This window comes from Pelodiscus sinensis, chromosome 5 (assembly GCF_052426305.1).
Source record: "Pelodiscus sinensis isolate ZL-2025 chromosome 5, ASM5242630v1, whole genome shotgun sequence".
In the NCBI taxonomy this organism is placed as follows: Eukaryota; Metazoa; Chordata; order Testudines; family Trionychidae; genus Pelodiscus; species Pelodiscus sinensis.
The window spans coordinates 41,795,073-41,813,564 of NC_143056.1; the positions used below are offsets into that span (position 1 = coordinate 41,795,073).

Here is an 18,492-nt window from a genome sequence, read left to right on the forward strand (position 1 = left end):
TTGAAGGACAGGAATATGGTATGTAACCTGGTCCAAGACAATGTCAAAGCTGCTGTCCTTGTTCTTCAGACTCCCTGCTCCATGGTGTGGTTCCAGAAGTTTCATAAAGTAATGTTTTCCCTTGTACTGAACCCAATACCTCAGCATAGCTCTAGGGGGTGCTATGATGCTGAAGTTGTGTGGAACTACCAGTAAACTGTCTTTTGGTAGCTCCTCCCAAGCACTATCTCCTGTTTCCTTTGGGCGAGCAGGGGAACTGGTGGGAAAGATACTTGAGACCACATCTCTATGGTCAAAAACCTGTAGAGTCAGAAAACAAGAGAATATGTGAAGACTCGGTGTAAGCAGCTTCCTTAGGTTACTAGCATATACTCCTGTAACTGTATTGAGTGGAAGACAGCCAACTGCATTGTCACAGTGCCCAAATATGAGTAGGTGGTAACAGTTCTGAATGGTGTAAGAGACAGGAGTTGGCATATGAGCTAACAGTTTCCAATGTGTTGTCAAAAACCAAGAGCCAGCTTTCTCACACTTCTACAGCAGCACCTTTAGGTGAGCAGCTCAAAATTCCACTTGCTTGGATTTTGTCTTTGCTAGGAAACCAATAAAATACATACATGACTTATGCCATTTTAAAGGACACCCTTGCCATTCGCAATGGATGTGTTCCCACATCCACTGTGAATGGTGAAATTCATGTATACTGGGAGCCATCGCTCTTGGCCCACATGGTGAGCTCCCCAAACTCAATGCAGCTGACAGGAGCTGTGGGGAACTTACTTTGGCTCCTAGCAGCTTCAATGAGTCCCCTGTGGCTCCCAGCCCCCCTCCCCAAGCAGGACTACAGGAGGACCTGCAAGTATGTGAATAGCAGTTTCGCACATCGTGAGGATCTCCTGTACACCCACAATACAGGCAGTCCCCGGGTTACATGGATCCGACTTACATCAGATCCCGACTTACATCAGATCCCTACTTACAAACGGGATAAGGCAACCCAGCACTAGCTGCTTCCCCCCAGCAGACCAGGGAGACGCGAAGCTAACGCCCCCTCCCCCCAGCAGACCAGGGAGACGCGGAGCGGCTTTTCTCAGCAGACACCTCAGCTTGAGAATAAAGGACTGAGGGAAGTGAGGTGTGAGAGAATAAAACAGCTCTGGAGAAATGTTTGGCTAGAGTTTCCCCTACAATATGTACCAGTTCCGACTTACATACAAATTCAACTTAAGAACAAACCTACAGTCCCTATCTTGTACGTAACCCGGGGACTGCCTGTATATAAATGCATGTGTAATTTTATAGCAAGTTTAGATGCAGTTATCTTTTCTCACCACAGTTACTTATTCAATAAAGGATTTACCTAACTATGCCTCACTGATCAAACTCGTCCTTTTATAATTATTTAAGCAAGTAGGCCAGTGGTCTCCAGTCTGTTTAAGCACAAAATCATTTTTTGAATTTAAGTGCAATGTAAGATCTACCTCAAACACAAATACCTTGCCCTGCTTCCTTCTAGCCCCTTCTCCAAGGCCCTGCCCCTGCTCACGCCGTCCTTCCTTCCTCCCTCTCTCATTTTCCCTCCCTTTCATTAGGCAGGGCCAGAGGGTTGGGGCACAGGCTCTGGTCTTGGGCTAAGGGATTTGGAGTGTAAGGGACTCTGAGCTGAGCCTGGGGCACGGAGTTGGGATTCAGGACGGGGTTTAGGGTACAGGCTCTCTAAGGGTATGTCTACACTACCCTCCTAGTTCGAACTAGGAGGGTAACGTAGGCATACCGCACTTGCAAATGAAGCCTGGGATTTGAATTTCCCGGGCTTCATTTGCATAAGCGGGGAGCCGCCATTTTAAAATCCCCGCTGGTTCGAACCCCGTGCATCGCGGCTACACGGGGCTCGAACTAGGTAGTTCGGACTAGGATTCCACGAGGTGTACCGGTAGTTCGGAATAGGAATCCTAGTCCGAACTACCTAGTTCGAGCCCCGTGTAGCCGCGCTACACGGGGTTCGAACAAGCGGGGATTTAAAAATGGCGGCTCCCCGCTTATGCAAATGAAGCCCGGGGAATTCAAATCCCGGGCTTCATTTGCAAGAGCGGTATGCCTACATTACCCCGCTAGTTCGAACTAGCGGGGTAGTGTAGACATACCCTAAGGGAGTTTGGGTCTGGGGGCTCAGGGCTAGGACAGGGCCTTGGGGTGCAGGAGGGGGTTCATGACTGGGGCAGAGGTTCAGAGCTGGTTCCAGGTGGACATTGCTTACCTCAGGTGGCTCCTGGGTGGTGGTGCAGTGGGGCTACGGCAAACTCATGCCTGCTCTGGTCCTGTACCACTTTCAAAAGCTGCCAGCAAACTCCCTCCCTTCCCCCCGAAGTTCTGTGACGATAGAATGCAGGCTGGAATACAGGGTGACATCAGCACCCCCTCCTCTCTCTTCCCTGCTCTGTACCGCAAGCAGGAGTCTCCCGGGGGAGGGGGCAGGGAGCTCCAAGGCAAAGGGCAGGAGATGCACAGCAGAGGTGGGAGGGGCAGTTGAAGTGCTGTGCTTGATAGCCTCTTGGCCAAACCAGTCAAGATCACCTGTCAAGAGGCTCCAAGATCTACCAATAGATCCTGATCCTACTGGTTGGTGACCACCGAACTAGGCAAACGAGATGATATGCATAGGCATCATCCAAGTAACCAAACAATCTTAGATTGGGTTTACACTGGAAACTTCTGTTGGCATAGCTGTGTCACTTAAAGGTGGTGGGAAAATCCACATCCCAGAGCAACATAGTTAAGCTGACCTAATCTCCAATGCACACACCACTAGGTCACAGAAGAATTCTTCCATTGACCTATCTACCACCTCTCAGTGACATGGATTACTATCAATACTAGTAGACCTTTAAAACACTTCAAATTGTGTGGCCCCCTTTAGAAATTGTAAATATAATCTGTGGGCCCCAAGTTGAAAGCCATTGTATATGCCTATGGGAGAACCTCTCCTGACCATGTAGGTCACGTCTATACTGAAGAATTGCAGCATTGAAGTATTTTAAGTGTAGATAAGCCCTTACTGTCTCTCTTAACTCTATATTGTCTTTCTGTTATCTTCTCATCTTTTAGAGTAAGCCTTGGGATGAGGAGTTAATCATTTTGTTTTGTCAAGTATGTTTGTTATATAAATGAATAAATAATACTTTACCCCTGCCATTCAAAACTAAGCCATGCTTCTCTGTAGAAAGCATACCTTTCTTCTACCATCTTGTTCACTAAAAGCAATTTCAACTGCCCAAAGAATGTTTCAGATCTTATTTTTCCTCCTGTTTATTTTTTACTACAATATAATCAGTAACAGTAATAACACTTTGTACAGCACTTCTCCAAAAGTGACCAGATGCTTTAATTCAGAGAAAAATTTTTAGTCTGACTGTGGCTTTTCTGATGTGGAAGAGGGAATTTGGTTGCAAACAGCCATTAGTGGTTAAGCACTAACCACCCAGTCTCTAACTAATTGCAGAAGTATCAAAGAAATATTGAAGCTGTGATAGAAAAGGGGAGGGCTAGCAGTGGATTTGTCAGAACTGAGGCTGGAGAAGGAAGTTGGGTAAAGTCTACACTTGTGCCTGGAGCTAAACAGTTTTGTTATCCTGACACTTTCCTAAACAAATTTCATCTAATGTTGGGGGCATAAAGGAGGGAGATTTCACTTATAAATGGTGATATTTGTAACGCTTCTCTTTTCTTATTAAATAAACCCATACAATGGGCAGCAGTTCCCTATTACAATTTGTAACTCTTTTATGTAAACAAAATTTCCTTGCCTGAAAATATTTGGCTCTGGATTAGAGCAAAGTCCCTCCTAACCTGTATCCCCATGGGCTGCTGCTTTCTTTTCAGTGATGAAAAATATATTACACTTTCCTGAAGTCAGAGTTCACCAGTGCCGTTTCCTTTGTAGTCTTTGCTAGTCACATGATTCTTTTTGTTTAAAATTAATAAAATCCTAAATCTGAGTTCAAGAATAACAGTTAACAGCTCTTTCAACAGAAATTCAACCTTAAATTGTTTCCATATGGGGCCTTTTCTTAAAGCCCTGGTAAAACATGCCCACTATTATGCTGAGGTCCAGCTTCTTCCAGGCTTGTCATTCCCCCAAATTTTAGAGCAGATAAAGTGTCTTGCTGCCAGATTAAACAAGCATGAGGGGCCATTGTTTAAAGAAACAAAAACTTGAAATATTGATCCAGGAAAGTAAAGTATGTAGAAATACATTAACCCTTCTTGCTAACACCATTCTCAAGAGCAAGACATTTGGACTAGACCATCTTATAATCAGAGTATTAATCCTACAATTGCATACAGTAATACTGACCCCAAGAATTCAGAAAACATGGGATTATCTCATATGTACTCTGGGGTGGACAAAGGGTTAGTAGAAAAACCAATTCTGTCCCCACCCCCAAACCCTTATCTTTTTAAAAAAAAGGCATGATTTCTAGGCCAATTAGCATTGCTTACTCTTGCAAATCTACAGTAAGATGACTTTGGCTTCAGCTGTGGAAGTCCTCAGTAGAGGACCCAACTGAAATCAAGGCCCCATTGCACAAAGCAGTGTGAAAGTGTGTAGAAAGGCAATCCTTAATCCAAAGAGATCCGTCTAATGCAAAGCATGATGGTGAGTTTGTGACGTGAGATCTAGAATTGGGACTCACCAAACTCCTCTCAGTTAGGGGCTGCCAGACATAACTTCAGTCTCTGCTGAGCTGACATGGGTTCACCAATGACCTACTGGTAAAAAGCTCAGGAGCTCATTTCCAGTGCCCGATAGTGTCCTGTCCCCCATAGCACTGATATTACAGCTTGGAGAATGAGGCTTACTTTCTAGAAAGATATTTATTAAAAGTTTTGATCACTTTGGAGATTACACAAACAATTTTGTCTATTCAGGGCGCACAAATAAAATCTGACATGCTATGGTTTTAAAGGGGCAGCTCCCATTTTTGTCTCATTGTTAACATGCCTATTTCAATATGTTGGGTTTTTTATATTTAGGTTGTAAGGTCTTTGGAACATGGACTGTCTTCTCTGTTTGTACAGTACTTAGCACAGTGAGGTCCATGACAAGGCTCATGTGTGCTATGGTGATATCAATAACCAAATCAAAATAAGAATGTGTCAATAAAACTAGCACAATCCACAGATACACTTCTAAATATTTTTAATATTCAATAATTCCAGTGACTATTCTACTATCCATTCACTTAATATGTATGTATTTTTTCACCTTCTCATTGATCACTGACAGAACTTGAATCTGCAAATTCCCTACCTAGACCTCTTCCATATTAGCTATAGCAATAACCGGTGGAAGGAAGCATACTGCTGTCTTTTGTGGACTGGCCCATTTAGAGTTATAGAATTGTATGTGAGAGACGAGTGGAACATTGGGCATCAAGATTCCTGTGCTCTGTTTCTGCTGTGAAAGTAGAATATGGTCTGGGAGTTGCACCTGGTTATGCTTTCATGCTGGAAGAGACTTCAGGAGGTCATCGAGTCCAGCTCTCTGCCCAAAGCAGGACCAACCCCAACTAAATCATCCCAGCCAGAACTTTGTCAAGGCAGGACTTAAAAACCTCTAGGGATGAAGATTCTACCACCTCCCTAGGTAACCCGTTCCAGTGCTTCACCACCCTCCTACTGAAATAGTTTTTCCTAATATCCAACCTAGACCTTCCCCACTGCAACTTGAGACCATTGCTCCTCATTCTGCCATCTGTCACTGTTCACTCATATCCAGCTTCTCATCCATTGTAATCCCCATGTCCTTTTCTGCCTAACTGCTGCTTAGCCAATTGATCCCCAGTCTGTAACAGTGCTTGGGATTCTTCTGTCCCAAATGCAGGACTCTGCACTAGTCCTTGTTGAACCTCATGAGATTTCTTTTTGCCCAATCCTCCAATATGTCTAGGTCATCCTGGACCCTATCCCTGCCCTCCAATGTATCTACCCTTCCCCCAGCTGAGTGTCATCTGCAAACTTGTTGGTGCAATCCATCCCCTCTTCCAGGTCTTTAATAAAGATGTTGAACAAAACCTGCCCTACAACCAATCCTTGGGGCACCCTGCTTGAAACTGACCGCCAACCAGACATTGAGCCTGACATTCTAGCCAGCTTTTTATCCACCTTACAATCCATTTATCTAATCCAGTGTTTCTCAACCAGTGGTACAAGTACCCTTAGGGGTACTTGAGAGAAGTCTGGGGGATACGTCAACACAACTGAAATTTGGAGAAGACTGAATTTTTGTTTCAAGTTTTACAGCACTTTATTATTTTTGTACTTTTTACACCCAAAAATTTCATCACCTGCACTGGTATGATTGAGTTGTTTAAACAAATGTGTTGCAATGGTAGAAAAATGTTGCATGTCTGAAAACTTTCAAAAAACGTTTTTTGAAAAGGGGTACTTCATTTAAAAAAAAAAAAAGGTTGAGAAACACTGATCTAATCCATACTTCCTTAACTTTGTAATAATGCTACTGCTGGGATTGTGTGGAGATTGGACATAGACCTCTTGATGTAAAAAGCAGGACCCGCTGCCCTTGAGCACCTGGTCTCAGAGCATGAAAGCAGTAGCAGAGGCATAAACCTTTGTAGTCTGATTACCAGAGAGTATCACAGAACCACAGTTAGCGTGGGTTTTATAAATGCCTCGTTTGGCACATTACTTCTAAAAAGTCATGTAGCAAAGTGAGTGATTGTTAGCTGGGCATGCACTTCCCCAAAATCATATGAAGGCAAGAGATCATCTCCAGTGGGACATTACTTGCACATTGTTATCTTGAGGGCACAGGTGAGATTGAAACAGTATTGCAAATCTGTAGGGGGACTTACCCTTCCAACAATGAGGTCATGACCTGAATGCCTAGCAGTTTGTTTTTGAACTGTTCAAGTTAAACCATGCATTCATCCCAAATGGCACAATTATATGCAAGATAGCAGCACTCAGCCTTGTCTCTTGCTTTCAGTCTAGCATGGCTGTCCCAAGAATATTTCAGGTGCAGTCTACTTGAATCATCTTTCAGTGGCAGGGGTGTGATCTGCAGCATGTGTTTAATAAAGAATCACATTTCTTTAATAAGCCGTGCACTCCTCTCATGCTGTAAAATAATAAAATTTGAATGTAAAGTTTGACATAAATATCTCTTTTCACTCGAGAGCTTCAATCTGTCATAGCAGCAGGACAGTTATCTATTCCACTGAGCCATTATGTCTGCTATGAAAAGGTTGTCATGTTTGGCTGCCTGAGCAAATTAACATAAATATGGTTTGATCATTTAATCTTTAGACCCTAGGTGCTGTCAAGTTCAGTTAGCATTGTAAAGGTTCTTGGCTGCAGAGTTACACATAATGCCATGTTAAATCTTTGAACAACAAAAAAAAAAATCTTCGTCCAGGTCTAAAATGAGACTGATTTTGATTCTCCCTTTCCCCTGACTGACATTTTTACCCTTAATTCAAAGGCTTGTGGAACCATTGGCTGGTCTAGTCAGTAACATCTCTTGATCACTTATCCTATTCCTCCTCCATGCCTCCTGGGAAAAAACTGCCCCCTGCTAATTTGCGTCATTTGTGTCAACTGGCGCAACTTAAAATTATAGACAAGGCCTGATGGTGGTCTACAGTGCACATGACTCTATTGACTGGTATCATGAAGACAAATTTTCAGATTATTCTTAAACAGGGTCCATTTTGATGAATCTCAGATAGGATTGCATATAACGCTAAAAAATTCACTCTGGTCAGTGAGTGACCAATATTATAACTGTTTGATGACCTATGTGACATTCTTAGCACAGGTTGTGGTAAAGTATCTATCCTTTGTACAAGAAACACCATTGCAGTAGGTTCATGTGTCAGCATTTTCAGTAAAATGAGAGAGAGCAATCTGTTCATCCTAAAATCCAAACATGTGGTTGACCTAGTATGACTTAAGTAGCTTGCAGTAGAGGCTGATGACAATGAACTTAGCACCTATAAGGAATCTGACACTTTTGTAAATAGTAAAACAGCTTTGATTCTTGTCTCTTCAGCGTCTGGCTCTAATGCTAATAATAAATATGGAAGGTGTTTGTGTGACGTTTCCTCCTACCATAGGCATGCGCAGCACATTTAATTAGGGTGTGCACCCAAAGAATTTTTTTAAAGTGTATTCTTTGACCCGCATTAGCCACATCCCTGACTCCCATTACCCACACCCCCTGACGCCCCACACCTTTTGAGGTAACACTCTCAGTGCAATATGAACACATGACCAGAAGTAAAAGGTGTCATGTGACATCCCCCCTTCCCCCAAGGACTTTTCCCACCATCCTCCTACCAATAGGGATTAATTTGGCCCCCACCAAACCCCCCTCATGCAACTATCCTGCAATTGCATTAACCCAATGTGTGTGACATTAACTCGGGGGGCAGAGAGGCTGAGGGAAGTGTTCCCTCTAAGAGTTTCCTCCCATGAGCAGAATGAATTTTGTGTTGTGCATCAGTACTGAGTTCATGTGGCTTGTTTGGATGTGCCACTGTCGTCCAAGTTATTAATAAATATCTTTATAAACCTCTACCTTTTCCCTCTGCTTGCTCCATCAGCTCCCCTGGTGCCTGCTGCTCCCCTCCCTCCCCAAAACCCCTTACCCACCTCTGCTATCCTGACTCCTGCCCTTCTCACTGCCCTCAGCATCCCTGAGAACTGCCCCCAGTCTCCACCAGCCCCTTCCCCCCCCCGTGCCCACTCTTCCAGGAGCCCCACTCCGATCATGTGAGCTACCCCTCCTTATCCCCCCTCCTAACACCAACCTTTTTACACCCAAGATCACTTTTTAAATGACAGACCAAGCCAATCTCTACCACCCTGCCCCTTCCTTGAAGCCCCACCCTCTCTATTCTGCTCCTCTCCATCACTTGCTATCCCCAATTCTTATACTGCTGCTTCCCCCCCCCCCCACATTCTTCTGTAGGAAGAGGTTTTTCCAACATTTGGCCTGTCTAGACTGTACCAAATGTCAGAAAAACTCCTTCTTTTGGAAGCCCCCTTATTCCTTGTGGAAAGAGGAATATAGGGGTGACCGAAAGATCATGTTTGCTCTTCCACTAAAAAAAGAGGAAGAACAAACGCATCCCTGGATGCAGAAGAGTTTTTCTGGGATATCTTCAAGATCCTGAAAAACTCCTGCAGTCTAGCCATACCCTTGCTGTGTTGAGACAGGAGGTATAGGCTCTGGGATGGGAATGAGGGATTTGGGTGTGGGAAGAGGTGAGAAGTGCAAGTTTTGGGAGGAAATCTGGATGCAGGAGGAGGTGGAGAAGGGGATGCTGGCTCAGGGAGGGGGCTCCAGGCTGGGCAGTGTTGGGATACTAAGCAAGCCACTGGTTTGTGGATGTGAAGGTGCAGGAATTTGTGTTGCAGTATGTGAGGGGCTCAGGGCAGGGGGTTCCAGTGTACAGATATAGGGTGTGGGGCAAGGGGGAGTGCAGGAGTTGCTGTGGCCAGATGGGAGCTTGGCCCCAATTGAGGATTTGTTGGCCAGGCTTCATTTTTAAATGAAATACTATGTCAAACACAAAAAGTTTCTTCATTGTCTTTATTTACGAGAAGGGCAGGGAACCTGTCGTGAGTCAGGGGTCATTGACCCACAGAAAAGTCAGTTGGGAGCAGGGGACATGGTACTGGGGAAGGGTGCCAATGGGGCAGGGTTTTTCGGCTGGGGGCAGGGGATAGGTTTCTGCAGCAGGGTGCCAGTGGGGGACAAGTTTCTGCAGCGGGAGGCAGGATGCCAGGGGGGCAGGTTTCTGTAGCAGGGGGACAGTTCTGTGGCTGGGGGCAGGGGAGAGGGAATGGGGGCAGGAGGGTGGGAGACAAGGTTCTGGGGCAGGTGCCAGTGGAGGCAGGGTGTCCCCTACACCAGCCTCGGAGGGAAGCCTCCACGGCGCGCTGCCTCTGGGGCTGATCTTCCCTCTCCCTCTCCTCCTTCCCCCCCCCCTGCCCCCGCAGAGGAAGGAAGCCTTGTTGCGCACTTCCTCTCCCCTTCCGCCGAGCAGGGAAGCCGCGCATACGACCCTCCCCTCCCGCAGAGTAGGGAAGCCCGCTCATGAAGCCCCTCAGGGCCAACCCCCTCCCCCCAACAGAGAAAGGAAGCCCCGTTACACCCTCCCGCCGAGCAGGGAAGCCCGTGCACGCAGTCCCTCAGGGCTTGACCCCCCCCCCCCCCCGAGGGCCAGCCGCGCTGCTCCCTACCCCCCCCTCCTACCCCCGGGCCAGCTGTGCTGCACCCGATCCCCTGCCTTGGATACCCCCCGCCTCTCCTACTCTTTCCTCCACACCCCCCCGCCTGGGGTTTAAACTCACCGCGCTTGACAGGGCAGCGAGGTGATGTTGCTGCATCCCTGTCGCCTCTTTCCACAGGGTCCTAAGACCTGCCGGTTTTCACCGCACAGCTGCAGCAAACCTGGCATGGTGCCTGTTCCCCAGAGTGCCAAAGCGGCGCTCCTTCTAGTGCGGGGGCTCGCGCCACGTATGGCCCTTTGAAACATTAGGGTGTGCCTGTGCACACCCGGCACACCCCGTACGCACGCCTATGCCTCCTACTTGGTTTGCGTATCTGATGTCTGTTTTCAGGGCTAAACTGAGTACAGTTGTGTATTTGTGACTGTGGTCTAAATGGAGTGGCTCTACCTTATCATGAGGTACAACATGAGGATGTGGAAACTGAGTTGCCTTTTGGGTGGACTTTCCAGGGTCTGCATTAAGAGACACTGTGTGAGCCAAGGAAATATGGAAACATTTAGTCTTTCACATCTATTCTATGCATAAACAAATATTTCATTATTCTAGGGGCAGTTAATTGTCAGCTTTACACTAAAACCACAATAAAATGATTAGGGGGAAATTTTGTATTGTCTTTAATTTGTGGTGAGGGGGCAGTATGGCAACCGCGTTCAGTTCAAAGGTTGCTTTCAACATAGTTTGTGGACTTAGTGTATGTTGTGGAAGCATTGGTAACTGTACTATTCAGTGTTTCATGTCACAGTTCTCTCTGCTAATGTCATGGTCTCTCCCCTCTCCCAGGTTTTAAAGGAATTGGATGAAGTTGGGGACCTCTTGCAACTGAAGTATTCTCGTCACCGGTTGGTGCCTCTCTTGGACCGACCATTTGATGAGACTACGTATGAAGAAACGGAAGACTGAACTCCCTCCACGTGCCTTGAGGCACCCCCCACAACAGACACTGTGGCACGAAGGCCACACGGTCCTTGAACCACACACTTCTGACTGCTTAACATAAAAAGGACTTTTTTTTCACAATACTGAAGTAGCCACATCATCTCTAAATGGCATTTTGTAAATAGTGAAACAGCTTGATTCTTGTCTCTTCAGGGTCTGGCCCTACAGAGATGCTTGGCTTTTTTTTTTTTAATTATTATTATTATTATTATTTATTTGTCACCGTGAAATCACAGTGACCCTAGTTAGCGGTGAGCAAATGGTACAGATGCCTCACGTGCACCACTAATCTCAGGAGTGCCAGCTGAAATGTCGTGTCTGCAGCACGGCACTGGTGTGGCAGCACTTGCAATTTCACTACTAGGCACCTAACTTTCCCAGGGAGTGCTGGGCTGCCCAGTTTGTTCAACTGAGACTTCCTAGAGAAACTGTTGATAACTTGTTTAATCTAGTTAACAAGCCAGATAATCAACCAAAGCTTTTCCTTTTTACATTTATTTATGTTTAAAATGTGAGTTGTCTTTTTTTAAACAAGTTGCTGACATGTCACTGACGGAAACATTGTTCCAACCATTGGCTAGTCCAGGCAAGAGACCTGCCTGGACTTCAGCCTTTCCCCCCAGTTTGGATACCAGATTGTATCCTGGTTTGATGCCAAGTGTTGTCTCGTTAGGGTGAGCAATGGAGAGAGCACCTTTGAGTAAGAAATATCTTGCCACTGTTACTTTCCTCGTAGCTCTAGCTCATGCATAGTCAAATCTCCATTTCCCAAAATGAGGTTAGAGTGTTTCACTCCCTTGTGCTCAAGCTTTAGAACTGTGCAGATTTGTGTAAATATACTCTGATGATTGATGGGTTATAAAAATTATAGTCAGAAATATTTTTTTAAAAAATCACAAACCTTTATCTTTTACTGGAGAATGCTCCCATTTTTTATCAGAACCAGAATTGTTTAGTAAGAAAGGTATAATGAGCACCCACTAAGAGCATCATTTATTTGGGGCAGTTCTTCAAAAGAAATCTTAATGCACAGCATGGAGTTAACTCCAGTGTAGTTTGTTCAGATTTGTTTGTCTGAGACTCTCAGTGTATTTTGTGAAATTGCTTTTGCAAAGATTGTCTTAAACAAAGCAATGTATGAGACTGCAAAACAGATATCTGCACTTTGGTGTGGCAGTTGCTTTTAAAGTTGGTCTGGTCATGATGCTCTGTGCAGGTGGCAGTGACCTATGGAATGAGATTCTGGATTTTTGAATAGAAACAGCATGTGGTTCAAGTTCATCCGTCTGGTGCAGCAAAGCAAAAGATAACTTTTTACTTATGGTTGTAGTCCTATAACTTTCACTCTATGCCACTAACAGAAATGGTGCTTTTTGATCACTAAAGCCAAGCAAATCTGCAGATAACTATGTGGTGGATTAAAACAGTATCAGCATCTGTTGTACAGAAACCCCATTTTATAACCACCTAGACTGTGTCTACACTAGCACTTTTGTCAGTCAAGTGTAGCGGGGGGGGGGGTTAATTATGTGAACAAGAGAGCTCTCTCATATCGCCATCAAGTGACTACACAGGAGACCTTACAGTGGTGCAACTGTGCTGCTGTAAGGTCCGAAGTGTAGACATAGTCTAGACAGATACATCTTGCCCCATTCTGTGTAGCTAACCCTCAGAAGCCAATTCTCATTCAATCTAAAAACAATCATTTTTGCTGATTTTAAGTGCAGTAGTACAAAATCAGATGTTATAAAAATGTAAATTGAAATTATGAATTGACACAGATAAGTTCTCCAATATATCCAGTTCACAGGAGATGTTTATTTGCTAGAATTGTTCATCTACATATACAGTGCGTCTACACCTCATGTGGTCATGATAGCCATAGAATAATAGTTTCCTTTATTTCTTCAGTCCTGGAATAAACTGGAGAGCCCTAGAATGATCTGAGTTTATTTTACCCCTTTGATCTTCTTCACCTGCACTCTGCCCATTAAGTCTTCTCAGTCCGGTCTGCTTGTAACATTCCGAAATGTGTGAGCAGCTCAGATAGCTGCTGCTTTTTAAAAAGTCCTAACATAAAAAGGGCTGCTATGTGTGGCAGGAACCCAGATAAGATCATCCCAAGAATTCCTGATCAAAGCTCCAGGCCTGGTCAAGTGATAGCTTTAAGGGCTGATTTCATACAAGCTACCAGAGCCAGAAATACAGACTGGGTCAGTGGGGACCTGGAATTTCAAGGCTTCTCGAGGCTGCACAATGTACTTGAATCTTAACCCTGTGTGATCAAGCTAATGGACCTTTGAAATTGTGAGTTGGTAACTTCCAAAAAACTTTAGAGTCTAAAAATGTTAATCCTAATTACTTTCCCTCTTCCTGTGCGTGTGGTCTCTCAGTGCTAAGGCAGCCTGGCTTTCTAGATAGAAGATAATGAAAAATACTGAAACATTACTTCATTAAATTCCTTTAAAGTATTTCTAAAATAGGTTTGCTATACTTATACTCTCAAAATAATTAATGTGCAAATGGGTTCTATTGCCACTGTTTGGGGTGACTAGTGGCAATAATGCCATTACAACTTTGTTACCCCATCATATTAAATACCGTGTCCATTCCTAAGCTTTGTCTCAATCACAGGCTGCCCATCTAACATTGGCAAACCACTTGATTAAATTTCAGTACTGGATCACCCTTGCATCTGTGCTGCATCCTGTCTTGGCAGTGAGCTTTTTTTCTGGTTTAGGAGACCCATGTTACTGCATGAGAATGTGTTTGGGCAAAATCTGGTCACTAGATGAATTGCTTCTAAAAATATGTTACGGACTGGAGATTTGGCACATTGTGTTCAGTTAGTCGTGTTTTAAAAGCTAGGGCAATCTTTCAAGATCCACTGAAAATTTCAGCCTCAGAAATTAGAGCAAGTCCTGGTATGCTTGTGTTCATGTGGATGGCAATGTACCCTGGAAGGGGAATTGCAGACTCAGCAATTGCAAAGCTTTCATCAGAAGAAAAATTCATGCTCCTTTTGCCTTGCAGAAGTAATAAATGAAAGAAGGTTTTAGAGTGAATGAGGAGAGAGGCTGTTCAGGATGCAGACCTCAGGCCCTGCCAACCTTTGAGCAGTTTTAATTGAAAATTACTTCTCTATCCAAACACACACATTATATAAAGAGATGCATAGTGCCAATTTAGAATTAAGGTTGCTCATGTATAGAGGGTTTCTCTTTGTACTGTTTTGTCACTGAATGTTGATCTATTGTGCAACAGCATCCCTATAGACCCGAGTGAGAAAAGAGAGAGGAAAGCTTTCCTCTCTGAGCTGCTGAAGGCTTTAAAACACGCAGTGCCAGTGCCAATGTCCCTTTTATTAAACCCTAAAGGAACTTCCACAGTGCTTTAGCAAAGGGAGGCTGCTGTGTACTAGTGAAGCATGTGGTCCTTGCATCCTGCTGGGAACTGACCTTCCTCGCTGGGAGATTTTGTCTTAGAGTTAAGCAGGCACATGAAGTTCTCATGATCTCTAGCCACCATTCTATTTCTTTTAGTTCCTGTGAAAGAGCGGGGAGTGCTTGTTTTTTGTATCAAAATATCCAAGATTTGTTTTAACATGGGGGGGAAGCATTTGTATAGTGTTTCAGCTTGCATTCAATTTTTTTAACACTGATTTCTGTAAATCTGGTGTGCATATGTCTTTTTGTTTCTGGGGAGCAACTTGAGAGTTTTTTTTCCCCACTCTGGGCTCTAGTGGTTACTGGGTAAAGTACACTTTGCTCTAATCCAGGGATGGTGGGCACGAGCTGGTCAGTTGCTTGTGGGGCTGAAAGCACTTTCTGCACACTCCCTTATTGCCTGTTGCAGTCAGTTAACAGGAATAAGTAGAATCTTTCAATAAAGGAATTGTAGCATTTTCCTCTAACAACTAAAAAGCAGAAGTACACTCCCATCCTCTTTCAAAATTGCCCTTTCCTGCAAAAAGCAGCATGGGAAGTGTTCCCGCAAAACTTATGCATGCACCGTGTGCCATTTGTGCAAAGGAAATTTGGCTTCCTGATCCAACCACGGAAAATGGACAAAGAAAAGGGTTTAGTACTGCCATCACTTTCTCCTCTCTTCTGTATGGAAATTCTTCTCCACATGCTCTAGAGCAGTGATCCTAAAAGTAGAAATACAGTTCCCATTGGTGGAAGGGGCACCTCTCTTAGCCTTTCCTGCTCCAAACCTGAAGCTCCATGTAAATGGAAATGCTCCATTGAACTCCCCCTTTTGGGAAAGTGGCTTGTAGCCTAAATGGAGCAAGAGGAGAGGCTATTTTAGGTGCATGCTATTAGTCTAGGACTTCTACTGCTATTAGTGAGGTCAGTTGAAGTGAAGCAGAGGAGAGGGCAGGAGGAGAGACGTGGGGAGTTGGATCCCACACAAGAGGTTGTCCTGCAGTTCTAAACTACTGTTATGGCCACCTTTCTCTATCTGTAGACATTATGGCCTGTGGAGATATCCTAGAATTCAGTTCTCCATCTCAACAGCTATAGCAATGCTCAGCTTTTGAGAACACTGTATGCTGGACCTACAGTCCAGACCTACATTTGTACTTATGTTTTTGAAGAGTGAGGCAGCTGCAGACTTCCATTTTGACACAAGTTCAGCTTCAGAGTACCTGTAAATTGCTAACATGACTGTCAAGGGTAATGTTGACTGTCTCAGGACTTGAGCTAGAACTGAAGTGGACCGTCAGCAGGTGAAAGCAGTCAAGTGTGGTCCACTTAATGTGAAACTTTTTTAAACTAAGTGTAATTGTGCTGACTTGTGCTCCTGCAGAGGTTCCCAGTCTTGCAAGTTGTATTCCTGTCCAAAGGATTTGTGTATTGGGCTTGCACACATGGGAAGTATCTGCTTGGGGGAAGTACTTTGGGGTTTATCTTGTGTTTAAAGTGCTTTGTACTGAGCCTGGAGCTCTTCTGTTCCAGCAATGTCCCAAAAAAGGATTGGGTGGGGGAGGAAGGGTGACTGGACTGTACAGTGCATATTATAAAAAGGCCTTAATATGTGATTCTTTTTAATATGTGGAATTACTAAACTGACCCAAAAGCATACCATGAATCTTAACCCACAGATATTCTGTGCTCCTAATGAAGCAATACATAATATTTCTTAGGGGTGGCAGAGATAGGTCTGCTTTGTGCTCAGCTCTGCCTATCAGCAAGGTTTGTTTAATAAGCAGAAAAGGCATCTGTTAAAAACAGGTGAAGTGCAGTCATTACAGGTCTGCATCCATCCTGCTACTTGGCAAGGTTTGTGATCTGCCCCGAGCTGCTGGAAGAGAAGAATTAGTGGGAGCCTGAGGGAGGGTTTTAGCATGTTGTAAGAAGCTGTGGCAGCTAGCCACTTAATTATTTCCTCACCTGTAGATAGGCATGTTGATAGAGCAGCAGGAATGTGCCAGAGGTTGATGCAGATAAAGATATTGCTGACCAAATGAAGTGCACTGTCAACCATACAGACACTGTATGCATCCACTGTTTACCAAATCATACCCTGTTCAGCCAGTATTTCTGCAGTTGCCTAACAGGGAGCATTAAGCTAAAAGCATTTCCAGCTTTTCAGCATCACTCCAGAAGGGGGCTAATAAAAACTTGAGAGCGCGAAAAATAACTTCCATGGAGCCTGAGGCTTTAGGCTAGCTGCCCCAAAGCTAATGGTGGCCCACATTTCCATTGCCCAGGTTTGAATCAGCACCCAGTCACAGCTTCTGAAGTCTTACATTGCACTGTGTTCCTTTTGCCGCTGCATTGCTGTAATGTACATATATATTGGGTCTTTTGTAGATACGAAACATTTTAAATAACATTTTTAATGGGCTTCCCCAAAAATATTTTATGCCAGATATCTAATTTTTTTTACACTGTTGAGAATTAACATGAAGTTGGGCACTAAGCAGGGAGAGAAAAAAAGCAGATGGTACATTGATTATAAAAAGGATAACAATGCATGTTTAAAACACTGGAGAAAAACAACTGCTTGGAAAAAAATTGTTCAAATGTAATCTCTTCTACATAATAAAGTATTTGGAAAGGGCCTTGAGAGTATGTTTGCTTTTTAAAACTGTTTACAAGATTTCTGCCCTTTAGTGGGTCAAGAAGCACAAGCTGTTGGGCTCTCTACAGGAATTGTTGGATAAAACTTTAACTGCCTGTATTGTGCAGGATATAAATGGGCCACTTTAGAAGGAGTTGCCCCTCAGCGCTAATCTAGTCCCTACTCAGAATATGTTTGCATCAGTCTTGATGTCAGTGAAAGCGTCCAATAGAGAGGTCTCTTAGGGTATGTCTACACCGCATTCCTCTTTCGAGAGAGGAATGTAAATGCAGCTGAGCAAAATTGCAAATGAAGCATGGATTTGAATTTCCCGTGCTTCATTTGCATAATTGCGTCCGGGCGCTATTTTGAAATACCCTATTTCAAAAAAAGAAACACTGTCTAGATGTTGTTATTTCGAAAGAAAACCCTTCTTTCGAAATTACCCTTACTCCTTATACAAGGAGGTTTAAGTTGTATTTGACTAGTTTATTGATAAGAATATCATGCGAGACCATATCAAATGCCTTACTAAAGTCTAGGTATACCACATCCACCGCTTCTCCCTTATCCACAAGACTTGTTATCCTATCAAAGAAAGCTATCAGATTGATTTTACATGGTTTGTTCTTTACAAATCCATGCTGGCTGTTACCTATCACCTTATTATCTTCCAGGTGTTTGCAGATGAATTCCTTAATTACTTGCTCCATTATCTTCACTGGCAAAGAAGTTAAACTGACTGGTCTGTAGTTTCCAGGGTTGTTCTTATTTTCCTTTTTACAGATGGGCACTGTATTTGCCCTTTTTCAGTCTTCTGGAATCTCTCCTGTCTTCCATGATTTTTCAAAGATGATAGCTAAAGGTTCAGATACCTCCTCTATCATTTCCTTGAGTAGTCTAGGATGCATTTAATCAGGCCCTGGTGACTTGCAGACATGTAACTTTTTTAACTTTTACCTTTATCAAAACAGAATGTACTCACTAAGCATATAATGCTCACCACTTCCAAGAAAGCAGATTAACTTTTCTTGATGGCTAGTCAGGATCGGGTCATCTGGGAAATCCAGTTTTTGCATGATGTAGTTAGCAGGGTGTTGTGGTTTGGCATACTCTGATCTTGGGTCTGTGTCCTGGATTTGGTTCGCAAGAACTTCCTTTTGG

At 44.0% G+C, this 18,492-nt stretch overlaps 1 protein-coding gene across 2 annotated transcripts in view; it reads left to right on the plus strand.

Moving 5' to 3' along the window:
* SPTLC2 (serine palmitoyltransferase long chain base subunit 2) overlaps window positions 1–17,329 on the plus strand; it is a 164,092-nt gene extending 146,763 nt beyond the window's left edge. For both annotated transcript variants that reach the window (XM_075926793.2, XM_075926794.2), the window contains exon 12: window positions 11,104–17,329. In XM_075926793.2, coding sequence (XP_075782908.2) covers window positions 11,104–11,223 — 120 coding nt within the window. In that variant the 3' untranslated portion in view covers window positions 11,224–17,329. The remainder of the gene's footprint in view (window positions 1–11,103) is intronic.
* Window positions 17,330–18,492: the final 1,163 nt, after the last annotated feature.